Source organism: Parasteatoda tepidariorum, chromosome X1 (genome assembly GCF_043381705.1).
Source record: "Parasteatoda tepidariorum isolate YZ-2023 chromosome X1, CAS_Ptep_4.0, whole genome shotgun sequence".
Taxonomy (NCBI): domain Eukaryota; kingdom Metazoa; phylum Arthropoda; class Arachnida; order Araneae; family Theridiidae; genus Parasteatoda; species Parasteatoda tepidariorum.
The window spans coordinates 7,792,248-7,816,574 of record NC_092214.1 but is presented as its reverse complement, the minus strand read 5'-3'; the positions used below and the strand labels follow the sequence as shown (position 1 = coordinate 7,816,574).

At 29.9% G+C, this 24,327-nt stretch overlaps 1 protein-coding gene across 2 annotated transcripts in view; it reads left to right on the top strand.

Annotated features, from left to right (window-relative positions):
• The window catches only part of LOC107448374 (homeobox protein aristaless), a 182,600-nt gene extending 164,844 nt beyond the window's left edge, over window positions 1–17,756 (top strand). For both annotated transcript variants that reach the window (XM_043045785.2, XM_016063543.3), the window contains exon 4: window positions 12,528–17,756. In XM_043045785.2, the coding sequence (XP_042901719.1) occupies window positions 12,528–13,262 (735 nt within the window). In that variant the 3' untranslated portion in view covers window positions 13,263–17,756. The remainder of the gene's footprint in view (window positions 1–12,527) is intronic.
• The last annotated feature ends 6,571 nt before the right edge of the window (window positions 17,757–24,327 follow it).

The window sequence follows — 24,327 nt, the reverse complement described above, 5'->3', positions numbered from 1 at the left end:
TGTTTTTGTATTAATATTAACAATCATTTTAATATTGAAGAGCTTGAAAATAAATATTTTTTTTAAGAAATGTAACAGAAAACAAAATGTAAACTTATAACTGTAAATTTAGTAACACAAAATATTTTAAAAAGTGAATTTTGGCAGACAATCCTTTAATTTCGATGTATGTATATTTGCAATTCATATACAATGCTTTATCATCTCTAAGTAAAATCAATATCAGTACTTCTATTACTTTTTTTTCGTTACTTCTATGGTTTTTCTAATACGGTTTTTATCAACCCGCAAATGTAATAAGTTCCACATATTTTCTTAATAAATCCTAACCTGTATTTATTATAAATAATTGTTTCAAAAACGTAAGTAACATGGGATCATGTGACTGTATAGTGAGACGCTATTGTTTTACACTTATTCAAGCTTGGTTTAAAGGCGAATGCTATTAAAACCAACCCATTTCAGGTAAATTAAATTTTAATTTATCAAAAAAAAAATAATATAGTTTGCTGTACTAGTATAGGCTAGTCACCTAACTTTAGTGCATTTCTAGTGTGACCTTTACAATCTTAAAATTAAATCAAACAAAAATTAAAGTATTTGCTTCTTAAATAAAAATTTAAAATATTATTACGTATTAAAGATAATGCAGCTTTCAAGTTGATTTTTTTACTTTCTCGCTGGTTTTAAGGATCTTAATTCAGCTCATCCTCTATTTTTAAGATTATGACAATTAGACCGATACACTGTTAATTGATTAGCCAAGAGACTACAATAATCTAAAACTATAACAGACTTCCTTAATCTTCTGAAAATATATTGTTTCGGGTGCGTGTATGAACAAATATTATTAGGAATTAAATTCCAATTTTTCGGAGAGCATCTGCGTTTTGTATGTTATGAATAATTCTATTAATCCGCTTTTCAGTAATTTTCATTGAAATACCTTATTTAGTAAGGGAGGACTAACATATATTATTAATTCTACTTTTTAAGCTTCATAATTCAAAATCTGTCATTTAAAAATACATGTTAAAACATTTTTATTTTCTTATCGGCCCTATTCTTACCTTTAATCGTTTTTTATTTTCTTTCATCACGTTCAAATGTATTCCGGTAAGTAATATTTTTTTCACCGCCCCCAAAAGGAACTCTGAAATTTTTCTTCTCCATTTAGTATTTTCCATCTATTAATGACCTTGTTGTAATCTAAAATACCGAATAAAGCTGTTCGCGCTCTTCCTGTCAACTCGCATTGCCTATTTACGAGCAGAAAATGTTAATAAAGGGGAATGCTTAACGCCTCCCGCGGAATAAAATAGTGCGCAAGGAAATTCATTGTATCCGGCGGAGGCACACAAGTATGCGTGAGGTAGCAGATTAATATCTCAAGCCACCATTACATTATGCATCGTCTGAATATATGCTTAAGTTATAATGTTGAGATAAAGAAATGCGTAATAACATACTGAGACTGAGTACTGTTTTAAATAGGAAAATATATATTCCCTTATTACAACAGTCTTCGGGGCATAGCTCATATTTATTTTGTTATGAAAATAAAATATATTAAGTCATTTTTTAGGATTTCCCTGACAATTTCATCAAATTATAATAATGTAAGGAAATATTTATTGGAGTTTTCTCGCAATCCGACTTTATAAAATCTTTACCATTTAAAATGAAAGCATGTTGTAAAAATCCAAATCTATAAAAATTTTAATATTTTAAAAAAGTGCTATAATTTAAAACAAAACTCTTCAAAAATGTATGTTCCCTATATATTTAATAATTTAATTTTTGAAATCCTAACTTGATAAGTATCTTACAGAAAAAAGAAAATATCCTTAGAGAAAGAAAAAAAATTGTTAATTGTGTGTCGACTTCCATTTTTTGTATCTAATCGGTACCAGGGAGTTGAGCCATCGATTAAAGTTTTCAGCTTTTTTGTTATGGATTAATTATTATAAATTAATAATTACATATTAATTATTATATATTAATTATTATATATTAATTACTATATATTAATTATTATACATTAATTATTATAGATTAAATCATTATTATTTACTGTTAGATTATAAAATTATTCAGTGTTGTTACTGTTAGAAAATATACATTCCCTTATTAAATTAGCTATCGGAATTCAGCTAATATTAAATTTGTTATGAAAGTAAAAATATAAAAAGTAATTATTTAGAATTTCGCTGACAATTTTATTAAATTATAATAATGTAAGGAAATATTCGCTGTCATTTAGTCTCAATCCGATTTTCTAAAATCTTTGCAATTTAAAATGAAAACTTACGGTAAAAACCGAATAAATAAAAATTCTAAATAGCATTTTAAAACAGTACGATAATTTATAAAAAAAAAATCGAAAAAATAAGCTCTCTATTTATTTATTAATTTAATATCTGAAAACTTTAATTGATAAGTATCTTATACAAAGAAGAAAAAATGTCGTTAATTGCGCTCCGACTTGCATTTTTTTTTTATTTAATCGGTATCATGAGTTTGAGACATAGTTAAAATTTTTATAGCTTTTTTAAAAGTAAAGGTACATCAGGGATTTGAGTCATGAGGATTTCATTTTTGAGTGCTAACAATTTTATCAAATTATAATTATGAAAGGAAATGCTCGTTGTCGTTTAGCCACAGTCCGATTTTCTAAAATTTTAGTCATTTAAAATGAAAACATGTAGTAGAAACCAGATAAATAGAAAATTTAAATAGCATTTAGGAAAATACAATAATTCAAAAAAAAATGTTTTCTAAAAAATTATATATTTTTTTTGTATATTTATTAATTTAATTTTTGAAAACTTTAATTGATCTTATGGCAATAAGAAAATATCCTTAGAGAAGAAAGAAAAAGTTTCGTTATTTGTGCATCGATATGCATTTTTTGTATTTAGTCGGTATCAGGGATTTAAGCCATAGTTAAAAATTTTTTAGCTTTTTTTAAAATTAAAAGGAATAAAATTATTTATGTTAGAGTGGGAAGAATTTTTTACCTTTATACACATTTTTTATTTGTTTTAATTAAGGAACAAATAGTCTTAGCTACAATTCGTAACAGAATAATTTAAAGCTCTCAAGGTAGGTAGGTACTTTAAATAAACTACAACTACAATAAATAAACTACAATAAATAAACTACAACTACAACTGCTAGATATTTGATAAATACTATATTATGTTGTATTGTATATTTGATATTAGGTAGGTATTTTACTTTATTTACGTCGCACTAGAGCTGCACAATGGGCTACTGGCGACGGTGTAGGAAACATCCCTGAGGATTATCCGAAGACACACCTTTGAAATTTTGATCCTCTGCAGAGGGGATGGCTCCCCTGCTTTGGTAGCTCAACACCTGCACACGAAGTTGAGCACTTTACGGTAGAACAGTTTAACGAGGACCGATTACTGCGCTACCTCGGTCCCTACGCAGGCTGATCCAAATGGTCACCCACCCGCTTACTGACAGCAGCCAGTGATGTTTGACTTCGGGGTTCTACTGGGAACCGTGTCCTTACGATCAGTCTACCGCGAGACAAAGTTCTTAAAAAAAAATATATATATATATATATATATATATATTTTATTTAAAAAAAAGATGGGGGATTGTATTCTATATCATTCAAAAACGCTATTTAGATATTTATAAAATTATCATTTTGTTAAGTAGTAGCTAGTTAAGAAAATTATGCCTAAAAATAAGAAGAAATAATTCTTATATACACTATAAAAAATTAAAAAAAGAAAAATTTGACAATACAATGGGGACAGAACTTTGGACTGTTATCTAACAATATGATTTTATAGAAATGGCGTGTTGTTTTCATGACAAGCAAAACAAAAATATCCTTTATACGAAATATTAGCTATCGCGGACAGAAAACTCAGAACTTACGATTATTTTTCTCAAAATTTAAACCTAGAGGGTTTAGCTTTACGCCTAGTATTTACTTCACGCGTAAATAACTAGGTATTTATACAATTGTTACTTAAGCAGTAGCTAGTTAAGAAAATTATTCCGTTGGAAAAAAAAGGGGGAGCGCTAATGTTCTATGACCACTTGACTTTTCAACCAACAATCAATCAGTTTCAATTAGATATTTAGTTATAATTATTTTCTTTGCAATGGGAAAAAAAATCATCGTGGGCATATTCTTTACCCCTACTGATTCGATAATTGCTTAGACAGAAGAAGAAAAACAACTTTACTTATACTTGATTTTCAAAAACGGTAGGTAGAAGCATTTGTTGGAGATTACGGGCCTTTTCGCAGTTAATTGGATGAAATAATATGTCATTGCTTCTGAAGAGTAATTGTCATTTGTCCAGGATAGTTTCATTTCTACTCTTTCTAGTTTTTTCCCCCTATAGGGCGTAGGCCTATTTTTTAAGTGTGAATAAGTAGGGTTGCCAGATAATGGATTATTTTTTGGCTTGAGACGCCAATGGGTAACTTTATATCCTTATTTTATCCCTATATTAATTCCCTATGATAAAAGTTATTTAAATAGTGTTTCTTAATTAAATTCCAATGTATTTTTATAGTGAGAAATTTACTTTTACGAAAAGACTTACTTAAATAAACTTAATTAAAATTATCTCTAGAAAGACTGAAGCTTAGTATATACCTGTATATTGCCCAAAAGCAGTCAAAATGACTGGATTGTGAAAGAATGACTAATGTGTAAAGAAATTTATTTAAAATTAATTTTTAATAATTTTATATTATTTACAGCTGTATAACAAGTTATTAGTAAATATTAACAATAAAAAAAATTATATGTTGTGCAAAAAGTCACGAAATTCTAAGAAATTGTGTCATTATGTACATCATTGTTTTTCTAATTTAAATTAAAAAGCAGTCAAAATGACTCCCTTGGGCAATCTAAAAAAATTATTTTACAGTTTGAATATATCATTTAATTATATTTTATAGCTTGAACATATAATTTAATGATATCGAAATACTCAGTTATCATTTCTTATTGTGTATTATGCCATAGTTAAGTATAAAACTATTAGTTAAAAAGATACAGATACTGAATTAAATTTTAAAAATATGCGTTTTGCTTATTTTATACTAAGGGCATATACTTAGTGGATTATGACGAATGTTATAAATTATTTAATTTTTAAAAGTAGATTTAATCAAAGTGCATTGCTTATTATAATTTAATTATGATTTCTTACCAGAACTTTAAGGAACACCTTGTTATCTTTAATGATATCTTTTAAGAAAAATAAATTATGAATTTTGAAATTGGTTTGAAACGGTGGCAATCATTAAATATTTACTTCAGCAAGGAATTATTGATGTCATATTAAATAATTAAAATTTTAAGCTGAAATTGTGAGGTAAAATAAGAATAGATTCCGTTTATTTAATTGAACGGCAACAGGTGATTATTTTAATGCATATATTGCTTAAAAACTAACTAAATGTTGTAGATCTTAGATTTGAAATTATGTCTTCTATTATTCCATATTGAAAATTTATTTAAAGTTATTCCATACAAAAAGTTATTCTATACTAAAGACAATAAAATTTTAATATCTGGCTCAAATTTCTTGATGATGAGGTAACAAGATCTATACAAAGAGTCATAAAAATGTACAAATAGAATTCAAAATGTTTCCAAGTCAAAATAAAAATGCAAAAAGTAATTCACTTCAATTTTAGAGTTTCGGCTTTGCTATTCCGCGAGATTAATTTTTAACTCTGTTTTCTCGCTTGTTTGAAATATAATTTGAAATATAATTGAAATATAATTATTCACAGAATCGTAGCTTTCAATAATTTAAATGTATGAACCAACTTTTAAATTTAATGTCAAAATCTCAAAATTTTTTTGATACAGTACTAAAGCATATTAGATAATACATCGTGTCATATCATAGTTATAGTAACAATAACAACAAAGATCGTTCATTACGTTCGCAATCTTAATTTAAAGGACACGAAAGAATCATTTATAGAGACCACGAATGATTTCTTTTCATTATTTATGTGTCTCAAACATGCCAAAAAATCAAACATGGGTATCAAAACTCACTGATACAGTATTTGATACAGTACTGAAACATATTAGATAATACATCTTGTCACATCATAATTATAGTAACCATAACAGCAAAAATTGTTCATTACTTTCACAATCTTAATTTAAAGAAAACGAAAAAAAAATTTTTTTATGGAGACCACGAATGATTTCTGTTCATTATTTATATGTCTCAAACAGTCTAAAAAATCAAACATGGGTATCAAAACTCACTGATACAGTATTTGATACAGTACTGAAACATATTAGATAATACATCTTGTCACATCATAATTATAGTAACCATAACAGCAAAAATTGTTCATTACGTTCACAATTTTAATTTAAGGAAAACGAAAAATTTTTTTTTTATGGAGACCACGAATGATTTCTGTTCATTATTTATATGTCTCAAACATGCCAAAAAATCAACCATAGATATAAAAATTCACTGAACAGTAGAGATTAATCAGCATATTAATTTATTCAAAAATGCTATTTCCCGTACTTCATTGAATAAATTGAATTCTTTGAAAAAAGTAAGAAAATGCATTAAATTTGAAATAAATTCAACATCGGATATGATTCTGGTCGATTTATCGCCAACAATAGCATTGAAACGCCAATTATGAATAACGATATCTGAAACAGTATGTTGGAGAGCTGTCATCCCCCCTTTAGATATCATTTATCACAAAAGGGTTCCCAGACGTAAGGCCAGAGGCTAGTGTCCCATTCCGATTATTGCTTTGAATTAGACTCTTGCTTTCCAATTAGAAGATACCTCTGAAAATGGATAAGTGGCGAATCGCTTAAAAATTGAACGAGGGTAAAATAGAGGACAGGAAATGCACGTAGGTAGTTAAACTGTTTGGTGGTTACTTAAAATAATGATATTTGTCGGCGAGATTTTTTTAACAACATGTTTTTTTCCCTCTTGAAATAAAAACTACCTTTCAAATTGTAAGCGAACATTTCTTCTGTGTTAAACAACTATCATTTTCGTTACCGTCACATGTGATTTTGTGTTTAAAAAGTTTAATGAATTGCAGACGCTCCTGTAAGTCTAGTAGCGATATATCTGGGCACTTAAATGTTTATAATTATATAGATATAGGCATTCAAACTCCAATTAAGTGAGAATATTTTCTTTATTTATTACTTTGTCACATTTATAGCTCTTTTTTTTTTAAGAAACAGTTAGTTGTTTAAGTATTTTTACTTGTATAGAAGTCTACAAAAACATCTATTTAAAACATGTTTTCAAAAATCGTCTATTTAGTATAAAAAGTGTTGTAAGTTGTAACATTTTTCTACTTGCAGCTAATATGTTTTAGGTGTTGCGAAATCAACACATTCTTAGTTTGAAAAATTTTTCAAGAGAGAGACAAAAAATCTCTCAGCTAGGCCTAAGATATTTTAATATTTTTTTAAAACAAATTCGCTTTATTAACGTTTAAATTTGTTTGAATCTTTCAAAATATATAGTTTGGATTTAAACTTTTTAATACACATGCTTCAGTTCGGTTATATACTTTATATAATTCTGGTATATACTTTATTTAATTGCTAGCTTTGATTAGAAATCAAGTAATTTTCATTACCTTTGGTAGAAAAGCTAATGTATTTCATTTAATACATATTTTCATTATATAGATACATTATTTTCGAAAGCAAATTGCCAATTAAATAAACAAAATCTTTAAGTATTTTCGACATTTAAATTTTTGAATATTAAACGAAGTAAAAAGAAACAATTTCGCAAAAAAAAAAAAAAAAAAAAAAAAAAAAAAAAAAAAAAAAAAAAAAAAATACATGATTAAAAATAAAACTTTCCAAAAGTGTGAACATGTTTGCAACTTAATCTAGACAAAATAGGGATCATTCATTTAAGTTTAAAGCAGCGTTACAAAGGTACTGACAAAACTTTTACTTAGAAAGTTTTCACTACAGTAAATCTGTAACTATACTGTTTTTGATTTAAAGTCATCCGTAATAACCACCTTTCATATGCATTTTTTGAATCCTTGTAAAAAAAATGAAGTAAAAAAGTATGCAAGGGTAGTTAATTTAAGCAAGGACAGAACAAAATGTATATCGAAATCACTGCTACTGATAAAAGCGTGCATGTAGAGATCAAAACCAGCTTGATTGCAGAAAAAAAGGAGTTGTTGATTAAAAGTGTTTATAGCAAATACATCCAAGTTTCTAAGCCAATCAAACTTTCTTTTTACTATTTCAATTCCCCCTTCCTTACTAGTGATTCGATAAATTTTTATAGAGTTTTGTTTCTTACTCGCTTAAATAATAATCTGTTTCTCAAATTAATACTTTGTTTTACAATATTTCTGACAAGGATTTAAAATATTTACATCAAAAATGGTAATTACAGGCCACTCTGAATAAGTTTCGATCTTATTATACGTTCTATTTCATTTGTTAATTATTTATTTCCTCAACACGTTGCTGTAAATGACGGCTATAGCCATCTTGCCCATTTTAATTTGCAAAAAAATAACATCATTAATACGAGGTGTATTAATGCATTTATTTGTTAATTATTTATTCTGTAATACATTGAAAAAAAGGCTTAAGATTTCAAATTACGCATCGTTTTTTTCTTCTTTCTTTCTTTTGTCTTGATATTTTATGTTTTACACAATTTGGAACAAACAAATGGCAGCTATAATTGTCGTATGTGCTAAGTTCTCTCAGCTGAAAAGTATATTTCTGTGAATGTGTTGATTTTATGAACAGAGCGAAATGTGTTTTTCCCTGTAAATGACGGTTACTGCCGTCGACTGTTTTCATGCAAAAAACGTGATAATTTTAGCTTCCAAATTTACGACTTACGCTCAATTTCAAATGATAGTCAGAAACACATTTTTCTTCAACTGTTTACAAGCACGATCGTCGAATTAAAAGTTTTCAGCAACGCGTTAAGTCTTATAAATATCTTAAATCTAAAAATGAAATAATATAGACTTGTTCATAATTTTTTTAATACTGCTATACTGAGAAAAATTATGGTTAAAATTACCAGAATAAAGTAATAATTACCATGTTTCTGGCTCTATGGGAACATAAAAAAACATGGTAATCTTTACCGAAGCTCTGTGGTGATGACTTTTAGTAAACTTAACAATAAATAACGGTTTTAGTACCATTCTGTTAGGTAGTTTTATCATTATACATTAGAGCATAGCATTAAGACCACTTATTCGGTTAAATTTACTTTTCAATTTTGTATTTTTACTAATTGTGTGATAATAGGAACCATAATTTTGAAAACCAGAATTTCCTGTAGATCTTACTATATGAATGGAGAAATTACCGAATAAATGGTTTAAATAACACATATTTGGGTTTTATTACCATAATTACGTTTTTTACGAGAAATGTCATTACCATACAAGTATAGTAATATTACCAGAATGTTTTTTCTCCATGTACATAGCTGAAAAATATCATTTATCTTTAAGATTCCAATCAATTCTCTGATATAGAAAAATGTTTCAATATGATAAATGTATGAAATGATTATTTTCATCTTATTCAGACTTGATGAGTGATTTATTCGTTGACCTTTGTCAATGATTCTTGTTCTATCGATTAATTGGGGTCGATAATAACAAACGTTTCCCTACTTCGACTTCTCTGAAGATTAATGACTTCTTATAATTTCCTGCAATTGATAATGTCATTTCCGTCTTGTTATATATGTCCATCTTCGATTAACAGTATTAAGAGCTCACATGAAACACATTTTCATTTAATAACACGTCATTTTAGATTAGAGAGTTTTAATGTTCAATTATATTATCCAAATTTATGGTAGTTAATTGACATGAGTTCAAAAATGATTACTTATTAATAATTACTAACTTAAACCTTAATAAATACTTCAAAAAAAATTACTAAATCAAAATTTAATAAAGTATTGTAGATTAATTTGGAAATTTATTTAAATGTTATTATTGAACTGTAATAAAAAATTTGAAAGATAAATATTAAGATTTTAATTAAATAATTAAACATCTTGATATTTAAATGGAATAATATTTAATATAATAATATCTAAATAAACAAACATTTCAAAACTTAATTATGACATGCAAATATAATTTTTATATTATTAACAGTATTATAAGAATCATATTTCAGAAAATCAGTATTTAAATGCTTAATTAATGCTCTTAGCGATGTATTTAACATAAAATTTCTTTAGTCCTTACAGGAAAAATATATTCAAATACATTAAAAGACTTAAATAATCTTGAAGTTAGTTAAACTGTTTGNTATATATATAAAATACAAAAAACTGCAAAAAATTCACATAAAAGTTTTTAAAAGTACTTGAATGATATGTTAAAAAGGGAAACTAATAATTTAGGTTTAATAATAATTAAACTATACTATGTAGTTTAGGTAGTATATAATTCAAAGCAATTAGATTTTATTTTGAATAATGAAAAAAGACGCCTTTTTATAATTTATTTATCATCTATCACTTTTTATTTTTTTTTTCTTTATTATTTTCATTTAGCATAAATTATGATTGTGTTTGAAATCAAAAATCTTAGTAGATTAGCTTGCAGTAAGAAAATTCGCAAATGAGCCTCTTTCTACAATAGTTTAAATACTGCACCATATTTATTCTTTCTCAACTAAATAAAGCATCATATTTTCATGACGAGAATTATTTTTTATTTATATATTTTTCAAATTAGCAAATAAATAAATCGCATAAACTTTAGTAAGTTACGTTACGCAAATCAATTTCATAAAATGTCATCTTTATGCTATATTTTCCTATTTTATACGGTTATAAAAATTTTAAGCTTATATTCCCCACGAAAAACTAATTGATTAATCACAGAATTCATTTTCCACAATTCATAATGGGATATGGAATTATATTTGAACTTCCTTATCTAGCATTTTCTTCATTGTTTTAAATTATTCTAGAAGAATTACTTTAATAAATACGACTTTAGTTGGATAGAAAAATGATTCGAGAACTGGTTTATGTGGGTCATAAGAAGTCTAAAAACGAAATCAATATTTAAGATTCTTTTTTTCTTCTTCTCTTTTTAAAACTACCCATCTACATTCACTAATTCACGGTGGTTACAGCATTGTGTAACCTACGTGTGACTTAAGCACGCAGTAAAACAAAATAAAATAAAAAAAACTTCAGCTTCTCTTTCTCCAAAGAAAGAAAACGCTCTTTTCGAATGCAAATCCTGGATATGCTATTAGCACAGAACAGTAAAAGCAGCCGCTTGCATAATGCGATAGCCTTATTTGAAATGTTTATAGTCACTAATACAAACATAGTCGCCGCGGATGCTAATCCTATTGCTAATGTATACACCATGTTACCTCTATTATCACCCGCTTGAAATGGCTAATTAGGTGACAAAGATTTTGAAGAGACCGCTTAAAAACTCTCTCTTCTGTTGTTGCAAATCATCTGCTTCAAGACGCTAATGATCTATTATAAATCTCAAGTTTCTCTTCACCATCTGTTTGCTCTTTTGTTCACTTTGAGTAGTAACTAAGTTTTTTTAATTTTTAAAAGTATTTATTTTAATTGCATTGGAGGATTTTTTATAGAAAAAAGACAACTTTTCATTTTAAGCGAAAAGTGAGGTAATTATATTAATTTTATTTATGGCGTTTAGAATGAGAACGTTAAACTTTTTGCGTGTTTTTATGTGTTTACAAAAAGTGCAAAATAAAAATTTTCATCATATATCATCGTTTTTAAAGTACAATGGGCAAAAAATAAGTAAATAAATGGACCGTCCTAAATGACTTTTGATCTAACGATCGGATCTTTATGTTCTAGGACTCTATCTTAATGGCTCAAAGAGATGACCTCAAATATGCTTATTATTTAATGCAGGCGATATTTTAGGTTTCGAAAGCAGATTACGAACAAAAACGTCATTTTTCTGAATGATCATACCTTTTGTTCGACGGATATGAATCTCCAAAATATGGTAGGTAGCCACCTGAAATATGGTTCCAATAGTTTGGTCAGGAAAGCGGTTCGAAGTTGAGACCCCTTAATGTTAACTTTACTTTTTGCGTATTTCACCAAATCTCGAGAACTTCTTAAGCGAATTTAAACATTTTTGCACACAGTTATAAAATTCATTTATTCAAAGATAATTCCATGCAACTTTTAGAAGACATTTGTAGTTTTTTTATTTAACAATAGTTTAATAATAATTAAACTATCGAAAAATCTTTGAATTGTATGGTATGCGATGTCATTAAAAATTATACTCAATAAAATGATATAAAAAGTTGTATACCTTACGATTCATAATTTGTTCGACTATTATTAAATAAAATAATAAATATTTACTAAAAATTAAAATAAGTAAGTGTAGTGATTAATGAAATTTGTGGGTAAAAATATATTGTAACATATTTCTCCCTTTACTTATAGGTATGGTTTCAAAATCGCCGAGCAAAATGGCGGAAGCAAGAAAAAGCAGCTGGTGGACAATCACAAAGTCAAGGCTACAATCCCTATTCAGCATCTACAGCGCTACCGTCCTTACCAGCATCTGCACCAGGATCTGGAAAACCATTCAGTGCTCTGAGCTATCCTAGATCGTATGACCTTGGTCTTTTGAACGCAGCAGCAGTAGCTCACCATCACCATCATCCACAATTTCCTCCACCTTATTTACCACCACCTGGCTTATCAGGACTGTTTCGCCCAGCTCCTAGTTTCTTGACTCAAGCTGGCTATTCCCTTCGAGATTTGCCTTACACTAGCTTATTTCCAGCAGCATTATCTTCACCTTATTCCGTAACTGGTTCATTTCCTCCAACATCATTTCAAACATTACTCGCTAACTTATCAGCACAGAACAGGCCAAAGCTTACAACTTCTCCTGAACTAAGTCCTGTTGCCACGGAACCATATCCTAGCCTACTTGCGACGAGCACTGCAAGTGCTAATTCTGCTCCTGCAACTGTTTCACAACCATCCCCTACTGTAACTCCACCCGCAGCATTGCCACGTTCATCAACTGGTTCTCCCGTATCACCACCAGCTACAAGTCCTGTGGATTTTGATCGAAGAAGTTCGAGCATAGCTGCTCTAAGACTTAAAGCTCGAGAACATGAAGTGCGTATGGAGTTGTTGAGAAAAGCGAATGGGGAAGTGAGTTGAGTTAAATGAGCGACACAAAAACTTATAGAATATTTATAATACTGTGGCTGAGAGAAAATGCAGCAGTGGATTTTCTAACATGGCAACGTCCAAAGAATTTATCATGAAACTTTAAAACTCGTTTCGTGAAATTACACTGAACGGACATTCTATTGATTTCATTTGAATAACTGCAGATTGTTTTCATGACTTAAAACTTTTCCAATTTCTTGTCTTTCATCATTTAGTCAAGTTGACAGTAACAGTTCGGGTGGTGGGCAAATGCCATCTTTGACAACAAAATATTTTTGAACTATATGAACAGTTTTGCTTTGTTTGTGCCTCAAACTTTTATAAAACCAAAGGTTGTGTAAATTTGTGTTTATTGTATCATTTATCTGATGACGCTCATTGTGAGTTAGCTCAATAGAGTGGAAAGATCCGACTTTACAAAATACCCTTAAAAAGTCTTTCAATAAAGAAACTACATCAAATGTCACTTATTATATCAAGTGCGTGGTGTTTTGGGAAGCTAATACTAAAAGTCGAGTTTCGAGGAAATAATGCTCTCTTACTTAACAACTTACAGAAAATTCACGACTACGGTTGAGGCGATTGGTTTAAATGCCTACTTTATGTCTTTACAGAGTTTGCATTTGAGTCAATATTTATGATGCTTATTAGAAAGTAATGAGATTGAATAACGCGTAAAGTTATGTTTTCCTCATCAAAACATTCTAATATTTATGTTAACAGAACTATTTTAAATACGAGCTGAGATGATTTTTGCTAATTTTGTAACAGAAAACTAATGATATGTTTTGTATTGTGGTCGCTGTTTTTATTCAAGAAACTAAAAAATAAGAAAATAGTTTTTATAATAATATTTTTAAAAATCTAAAGAAAGCTAGTTTAAAAAAATACTTTGGATTATCTATAATAATCTAAGCTGGTTTTAAAACTAAAGATCTCTGTTTATCAAAAAAACAGTGATTTTCTTTAAATCTTCCAGTGTGCATTAGTCATTCAAATCTTAAATTCTCCTACTAAGAAAATTAATGAATTTATTTTATTGATTCAAATCTAAAAATAAATTCACTTAAATATTTAATTGCTTTCTTTCAGCAGTCTATAAAAGAAAGTACTCATGCATTTTCTTCTTCCCTTCAATTGAAATATTTATCAATCTTTTGAAAAACGGTTTATGCAAATTTAGTTTTAGAGAATTTAGGTTTCAACTTTCTGAAAATGGGACAAACTTTAATGTAATTGCAAACTTAAGTTTTTGACTTGAATAATAAGCGAGCAATTATATCGGCTCTCTGAAATTTCAGCCAGGTTTTATTTTACTTATCGATTAATGCGAAAAAAAAATAATTAAATATAAATCTACGCGAAATAAATTGCGAAAATTGTTTCGATGATTGTTTAATATATTAAATATCAAGGAAAATTTCAGTACCGAACATAGATTTAAAAATTCTGGGAAATTTTTTTTTAGGGTGACTTAGTCTCACTACGTGGTTGGATGAAGGTTAATCAGTTTAAAAAGTTGCTGGAATTATAGACAATTAAAAATCTTAATAGAAATAAATAACATGTGACAATCTGAAAAAGTAAGATATTTGGATTAAAAAACATATTATGGTCTGTTGTATGAATATAACTTTTTTTCTGCCAGGTTATTAATCAAGACGGTGCTGATAACGAATATGTGCTTTGTAAACAATTTCCTGCTGTTGCCAGACTTTTATTTTTACGCGTGTTTATAAATTCACTAAATTATCACAGCAAACCTTCTTCCCTTAAGTTTTTCAATTGCACCAGTTAAAAAACACAGCTCCGGGGGGGAGGGGGGGAGTGCTCATTGAGTCACAAACAATGTATATCTAATTTTCTCTAAAATTATTTTCTACAAGTCAGACTTTACAGTGAGAGGGAATAATTTTCGGAGTATAAAAATAAAGTATTCTCTTTAAAATCGTTAAAATATAACACGCCTCTCACAAGCAACTGCAACGCGTCTATCCGGACTGTCCTAAAATCGGACCTGACTGTTCTAAAAACGCGTCACAAAATCACAAAAATAATTCTCTTGTCATAAATTTGACGTAATTAATTTTTAATTACCTTTATTCAAATTTTACCAAGAAAAAAAAACACGTAAGTCTTTGGTTGTTAATGAAGTAATTCTTTGATTTTTGAGTTCAACTTAAAAGCAACTTTTTGCAATTCCCATAAAAATTTTAAACTTTTTTACTAGTTTGCATTTTGTAAGTATTTTAGTTAGTATAATAATTCAACGACTTTTTTTAGAATGTTATATCACCTTGATTTTTTTTTTAATATTTTGCGTTACGTCCCAAAATTTAATTTGCTTCAAACAAAATTTTTGTTATTGAGATTTTAGCACTTTTATTGAAGTTTTCGCAATATTTAAATTCATACCTAAAATATTTTTAAAAATTCGGACTTCAGCCTTACTTATTTTATAAGGGAAGATTCCAATAAGCTCCCAACTGAGTAAATTGATTGTTTAAAATAAACTTTTGGCATTGAAGAAAACAAAGTATCAATCCTGATTCTAATAAACTTTGAATTGTTTTCATTTTTTAGTAAAATCATTGAATAATCTTTGTATCTAAAGACTAAAAGTATCACGTGTAATTAATATAGAATTTAGAAAGTAAAAATGAAACAAAAATCTCGAATTGTAGCCATACAATAAATTATTGCTATAAACAAAGTACTCATTGATGTATAGATGTAAATGTTGTTACTATTTTACCAAAGTTGAATTTATTTATATGATCATGATCTTGCACTTTCCTGTATTTAATAATAATAAATGTATACCTTTTCATCTTTTAACTTATTACATTACTTTTTAAACATAAATGCAAAATGTAGTAATTTTCAGCAATATTTGTAATATATTATGAAATGATTCCCTTTCGAGACTATTTAACATTTTTTGCGGTATAATCTGGAAAAAATATAAGTCAAATAAAAAAAATTGATTTCTGCTTAATAAATTAATTTTAAATTGCACTCGAATCACATCTAACATCTATCAATAACTTTAATTATTTTTAACAAACGTATTTTAACGCAAAATAATTATACAAGTCGGAAATATAAATTACATTTGATGTCTCCTCGTAAATACATCCTGTTTTTAGAATTATTCAACGAATTTATTTTTCAATTGAGAAATGGTTTTTACTTTAAATTAAAGTTATTATAACCCCTTGAGAAGTTTGAAGTTCAAATCTTTGAGACATACAGGGTGATTCATAATGATCACCAATAAAATATATTTAAAAAAAATTTGGCGAAGATAAAGTAAAAAAATGATACATATTTGGAACGCATAAATTATATTTAAGCGAGGAAAAAATAAAACGCTGTAGAAATCGGTTGAATCACTACTGAGAAAGATGGAATATTAAAAAAATGAAGTTTGCATTTATTAAAACATAAAAACATATTGAATTAAACAGTTTCAAATGCAATGTGATGTACAAATATTGTTGCAAATTGATGTATGGTATTAAAAAATACTATGGTATACACATATAATTTATATTTTTTGAATTATGTAACATGCATATAAATGTTCTGTTTTCAGAAACTATGCAGTGATACTTCATAGTTATATTTTTGTATCAAAGTGTATTGAATGAAACCGTCCAAACAGTACGTTAAATTCCTTAACTAATCCGTCCTGCTAAGCTTTAAAGTAAAGAAAAGTGAAATTTTAAAGAATATGTATTCCTTAGATCAGATATATTTCTTATTTATTTATAAGTGCTCAAAGTTTATTAAAATCCATAAATTGCTGTATTTTAAAATTTAGTGTAGGAAAATTTTTGTTTTCTTTAAATATCCTTATGTGTTCTGTAATCAATGCAAATAATATAAATGTTTATGATCCAATAAAAAATTGAAACATCCCAATAATATCAAAAATTAAAGCCACTTTCGCACTTGCAGTACTATTTTCCATCTATCGAATGGCTTATTTGTCATGCGCGTTGTGGATGGATCAAAGGATTCTAGATTCATGTGGCTCTACGCTAAAATAATTTATATTCCTTTCTCAAAAACAAAACAAAAAATCAAAAGAAATGGAAAACAATTCCTAGATATTGTGGAAATTTTCATTTGAATATGCTCTGTCCCACTTTATCAACATTTAATTTTTTTCTTTAATTTTTTACAAAATTTGTACAGCTTGTTTGAGCATTTGAGTTTAAAGAATGGTCAACAACTCTTAAACTATAAAAATATTTCACTTTGTAAATATAAAATGTATTTCCGGTGCATAAGTTTCTCTGTTACTTTGAAGGGAAGTTTACCGTCCATTTAATCATTTATTGTTGGAAATGTGATTTGCATATTTAATGGCATATTTAACTTTTACGTTTGCACTCATTCAAATAAAGTGAGTGATTGTCAGTTCTTATGTATTGTAATTTAGGTGACTTTCTGTTAATAAAAATGGGAAAATAATCCGTTTTATTATTGCGTGATATTTTAAAACCTTTTGGTATATCAAACACATTTATTCAAATTTTTCACATAGATGGAGAGCTAAAGACATAGATTTTGCCACATCACAAAAATCACACACACACAATTTGTTTTTCGTCTCATCAGAAAAATATTAAATAATGCAATTTTAGACAATTGCAAAATACGCTTGTCACGAAATTAAAATGTCGCTATCAATCACGATGTCGTATTCCTTTTTTGGACATTGTGCCACTAAACCCCACATTCAATTCAATTCACGATGTCGTATAAATACTGTCGCTTCTTCTAACAAAACTATAAATACTCTAATTTTTGATGTAATATCGCTCTGAATTTTATGTTGAACAATACAAAAATCGCGTGAAAGAACAGTTTTTTTTTACAAGTTAACACCAAATTGAGCGTTCATATCCATTTTAAAGTGCGTAGTTAAATCTTAGCACAAATAATTGAATGTGCCCACACATTCACAAGTACCTAAAATTCAAAATAATTTACAATATCACGTTACAATATGTTAAATATTTTCGATCCCAAAAACTCCAATGTTGGCAAGATTATGATACGTCTGAAATTGTTTATGAAATAACGTGAAGTTTGTTGCTGTCTTCAATTCTGCTTTTCATATACAGAAACGTAATATAATTTCATATACGTAAAAATAATTTCCCAAACTCTTATGTGTTTCGTATCATCCCACTGTAATTTTATTTTGTTTTATAACCAGTGCTGAACAGAAGACCTGATTCTGAGTTTGCGAATGTCAATGTTCAAATCCGTTTTTGATTCAACAATTTTGAAACCAACCCAGAAGACAAGGGAATTCCTGGATTAAGCATAGAGTCAAACTAGACTTGGCGAAGGACTTTTTTGATGGAACTAACCCACGCTTGCATTACAAGGGATAAAAGCCGCAAAAACCTCCCAGGATTAGCCCGATGGCAAGGAGATTCTAACTCATGATCCGTCTACCCCTGATGATATTTTACTTCATCACTGTGGTCGTTGCGTATCAGCCAACCACCCCTGGGATTCAAATGTAGGTCATCACATTGGGAGGCAAACACTCTATTCCCTGAGCTACTACAGCTCTATCTTATTTTATTTTATATCCGTCGTTGAACATCCGACACACTTCTGAGTTTGCGACTACCAATTTTCAACGTCGTAGCTTTGTAATTTTGAACATAATTCAGAAAATAAGGGAACTCCTGGATCAAGCATTGGTAGAAATTTACCTTTGTGGAGGACTTTTTTTGAATTTGCGTTACATGGGGAGGGAAAATACGAAAACCTCTCAAGGTTAGCCTGACGGCAAGGGGACTCTCCGTCTACCACTGAGGATGTTTAACGTCAGCCCTGTAGTCGGTGCAAGCCGAACGCGGAATTCGTATAGATCAGCCATCGCTGGGATTCAAACCTAGTTCACCTTCTTGGAAGGTAAACGCTCTATCCCCTGAGCCATCACGGCTCTATCTTACTGTGATACATTTGTTTTACTGAGTACTAAAATAGTTGCAGCTACTTTCTACGGAGTATTGTTAAGAACATTCGTTGTGCTTCACTACGCCACTCATCACCCCTTTGGAGTAAAGTAGATGAGTGATAATTGGTGATAAGGTGAACTGAAATTTTTATAAAACAATCTTCGCGTCGAAGTTTGTAATTAAAGTTTGTAATTTTATTCGTGAACTCATGCTTGAATGAAATCAGAAATCATATAAAATTTTGCAATTTGAGAAATCAGCGAGATTAAAGTTACAACTACTGAAAAATTCTTATTTCACAATACTTCAAAAATAAAGTTCACTTATTAAAAACGTAATCAGTGCATGCAACATCTGTATTAGTAAGACATCGAGTTACTTAGTTATTATGTTTTTAAACACCTTCAAAACTCATATAGACAGAATGGAACTCAAATTTATGTTTTCTTTACTTATGAAGCAATTATATTCATGTTATGAACTATGAAGTAAATCATAATTGAAATTTTAAAAAATCTGCAAAATCTTTCAAATTAATAAGTTTATAAAGTGAAATATATACTAAATATAATACTTACAATCTGTTTTTTGTAACTTGCTATTTATAGGTAAGTTCTTTATTTACGTCGCACTAGTGATGCAGAATAAACTATTTGCAATATATAGACACATTCTTTTCTTTCAATCTATAGCACTGATCATAATTCTAATCGGAAGTAGTTTTTCTGAGTTCAAACGTAATTCAACTCCATTAAACATATTTGATGAAATCAATAAAATTTGTTATAAAAACAAATAGATAAGGCAGCTATTGCAAAATAATAGCTACCTAATATTGCAACATCTTGTTAAAAATTAAAAATATCAGAAAATTTCCTATGATTTTTAGGAATGCAGTGCGGAAAGAGCGAAACTGAATGTTTTCAAATTGTAAGTTTCTTCAATTCTTTTGAATTTTTAAACAGTTAACGAACGACGAGTGATTTAAATTTTTTTCATATGTAGTTGTTGTGGTAGTTGTAGTTCATTTACGTCGCACTAGAGCAGCACAATGGGCGATTGGCGACGGACTGGGAACTCCCCTGAGGATGATCCGAAGACGTGCCATCACAATTTTAACCCTCTGCAGAGGGGATGGCACCCCCGCTTCGGTAGCCCGTCAACCTGCACTCGAAGTCGAGCACTTTACGGTAGAATAGTTTAACGAGGACCAATACCGTACACCCTCGGTCCCTGCGCAGACTGATCCAAATGGTCACCCACCCGCACACTGACTGCAGCCAGTGATGCTCAACTTCGGTGATCTGCCGAGAACCGTGTCTTAACGATCAGTTTTTTACAACCTGATAAAATTGTGTATTAAATATTTTTTTTGGTATGCTTCCCGAGTGCTTCATTTTCTTAATCTCACTTATTTTTCCTTAAGCTTTAAGCTCAGATTAGGTGCTTTTAAGACTTCATGTTAATGGCCTTCCATCTCATTCTTAGAAGGGTGTCCCGCAGTGGACTGATCGTTAAGACACGGTTCCCAGCAGATCACCGAAGTCAAGCATCACTGGCTACGGTCAGTGTGAGGGTGGGTGACCACTTGGATCAGTCTGCGTAGGGACCGAGGGTGTGCGGTATTGGTCCTCGTTAAACTGTGCTACCGTAAAGTGCTCGACTTCGCGCGCAGGTCGTCGGGCTACCGAAGCGGGGGTGCCATCCCTTCCGCAGAGGATCAAAATTGTGATGGCATGTCTTCGGATCATCCTCCGGGATGTTTCCCAGACCGTCGCCAATAGCCCATTGTGCAGCTCTAGTGCGACGTAAAGTAACATCAACAACAACAACAAAAATCTTAGAAGGGTAAGGTAGTGAGTTCGATTCCCGTCGAAGCCCAGGATTTATTTTTTATTACCTCTTTGCCCTGTCGTTCTGTGATATGTGCTATCCGTTCCTTAATGTGACAGAACTTATAAATCCTTTGAGAAAAAAAAACTGCAGTCCTATATATATATAAGAATATCTTTGTTGTAATTGATACTGGTGTCTGTTTTTTATTAAGCTCTTATTTTGCTTGCTGTTTTTAGATTCTGAAGTCTCCAAGGTTTAGAGGTATTGTAATATCGTGGTAGAGGGTTTGATTCCTGCCATGACGCAGGATGCTTTTTTCATTCTTCAGTATGGATTTCTGTAACCTTTATCCCACTTCATTTAAACGTTTTCATGATATTTACTTGTAAGCCCTTGAAGTTGTGCTGTGACTTTGGTACACAAGTCTGCAACTTTCTCTGTTGTAATCCTGCTCTTTTGTATTTCGGAAAGCCCAGCTGTAGTTTTAATTTTTACTATATTTAAGTCTAATTTGAGCTTCATGTTCTGTGATACGAAAAAGCACCGACGCTTTTACGCAAGAATGAATGGAAATTTATTAACAGCAACTACTTTTTCTTTTTTAGCTCATAACCTGACCATCTCAATGTATAGTCGTATCGCAGTGGGCTGATCATTAAGACACGGTTCCCAGCAGATCACCGAAGTCAAATATCACTGACTACGGTCAGTCTGCGGGTCGGTGACCACTTGGATCAGTCTATGTAGGGACCGAGGGTGCGTGGTATTGACCCTCGTTAAACTGTTCTACCTTAAAGTGCTCGACTTCACGTGCAGGTCGTCGGGTTACAGAAGCGGGGGGGGGCGTCTCCTCTGCANGGGGGGGGGGGGCATCTTCTCTGCAGAGGATCAAAATTGTGATGGCATGCCTTCGGATCATCCTCAGGAATGTCTCCCAGACCGTCGCCAATAGGTTCCAGTGCGACGTAAATGAACTACAACTACAGCTACTCAATGCATAGTCTTAGTTCTACTCTTCCTATTTTAAGACTTCTTATTTTTTTACTTTCTACTTTTTTGCTTCTCTTTCGTTTGCATTCTTTTTTTCAAGTCCCATGATGTTGTTACCTACTTCAATTTACTTACTTTTTTTCAGGTCTACTGAAAGTATAGAAATATAATGCATAAAATAAGGGTATCCTTCAATTTTCAATGTGACATTCAAACTATTATTCGTTATTTATTTGCTATTTTGATATCAAATATATTGCTCATTCTTTTCCTTCATATATGTAAAAATCTGTGTGAGCTTAGTGCAAAGAATGGTTTAAATACTTTTGGCAATTAGTAGAACAGTTAATACAAATTGTAGAAGAACATCACAGAAAGAGAATGCAGGATAATTTTGAATTAAGACGGGAATCTTCAACGTTTCTACAGTGTTTGCAAAAGAATGACCCTTGATAAAAACAATCACATTTAAATAATTTTGAAATTCTGAACATCTTTTTAAAAATAAAATTTTTTAAAAATTATTTGCACATTGCGTACCCCATTTGCACCCCATAAAAGTATGAAAGATATTGATATCTAAGATTTATATCACGCTAGTTTGAACTGTTTCTTTTTTACTTAATAATATCTGTGTCAACCTTATAAGTTACAACTCATGAACGTTTTTGAATAGTTATGTTTTCTTTTGCTTTAACCCATTGAATTTTAAAAAGGCAAACATAATATTATTAAAACATTGATATACGCTCATTGTTTTAAACGCATTTAGGCTCAAAATTACATTTTTTGAGAAATTTACCAAGTGAAATTAAATTAAAAAAGAGCTGCTACATTTTTTTTAACATTTTGATTTGATTAAGAATTTTTGGCTAAGTTTATGCTTTCATTTTATCATCTTTATTTTTTTACTTCGAATACATATGGTTCAGGAGTTTTATCTCTCGAAGAAGTCTAGAAAATGCTGACAAAAAAATAAAAAATATAAGCATTTAATGTGTATACAGCTTTTTCTTGTCTCGTAGCTCTGAGTGTAATATTAATCCGATGTGTAAATATGAACATGATCTATTGAAGAATGTTATTGAATCAAACTTTCATCTCCTATCACGAAATCGTGAGAAGATTCTGTTACTGTTCGCTCATATTATTTCGTTAAAGTGTGATATCATTGTGGAAGGAATAGGTCACAAAAGGAAATAAAAATTACCACGACTAACAAGGATAACTTTTTGTTGCAGATTGGAAAGATTTTCTTTCCTTTTCCTTTACTAAAAACTGACAAGATATTTTTTACAGTTAAAGTTGTTAATATCAACAGTTGATGATATTCCTTGATATTAACGTGAAATTTGTTTACAGAATATTCTTTAAAGACCTCCCCTAATTTATATATTTAGAATCCTTATCAAAAGTAGATAAATATTTCCTGTGAAGGTCACAAACTGATATTTGAGCAAAGAAAAGTCTGGAAAATTAGAATAACGAAATTAGAAAGCACGTGTAATAAACAACAAAACAGGTTTGATTACGAGGAGCAAGGGAAAGGATTTGAATAACGATTATTAGAAACATCTTCAAACTTCAATTAAACCTATTTTGATTTTATTACATTCACGTTCTTCTTCTGTAACTTGTTAGATTTCATTAGCGTTTTTGTTTTTTCTTCGGTTAAATATAAATTTTTGGTTTCATTTTTGGTAAAAAAATTTTAAATCACATGTTAAAAGTGGTCTTTATGGAAAGTGGCCTCCATATATAATGATATAATGTATATATATAAAACTCCTGTTTGTGAAAATTGCAACACCATGAAGGAATCGTCATAATTGAATGAAATTTAATACACAGTAGAGTTAAACTTTCAAAGCAAACAAACAATAACAGGAGATCGAAATCAGTATTTTGTGTAGCCACCACGCTCCGCAATAAATGCTGCCACGCGACGTGGCATGGAGTCAAGCAAACTTCGAATGTGTGTCTAAGGAAGAAAATTCCTTACTGTTTGTATGCGTATCCAAAGTTCGTCTGTAGAAGCAACAGCACGAGGATTACGAGCGAGACGCCGACCAACGAAATCCCACACATGTTCAATCGGCGACATATCCGGGGAATACGCCGGCCAAGGAAGAAGTTGTACCTGTCGCGATGCAAGGAAGGATTGAACAGTCCTAGCAATATGAGGGCGGGCATTGTACTGTTGAAATACAGCACCTGGCAAGGCTTGAAGGAAG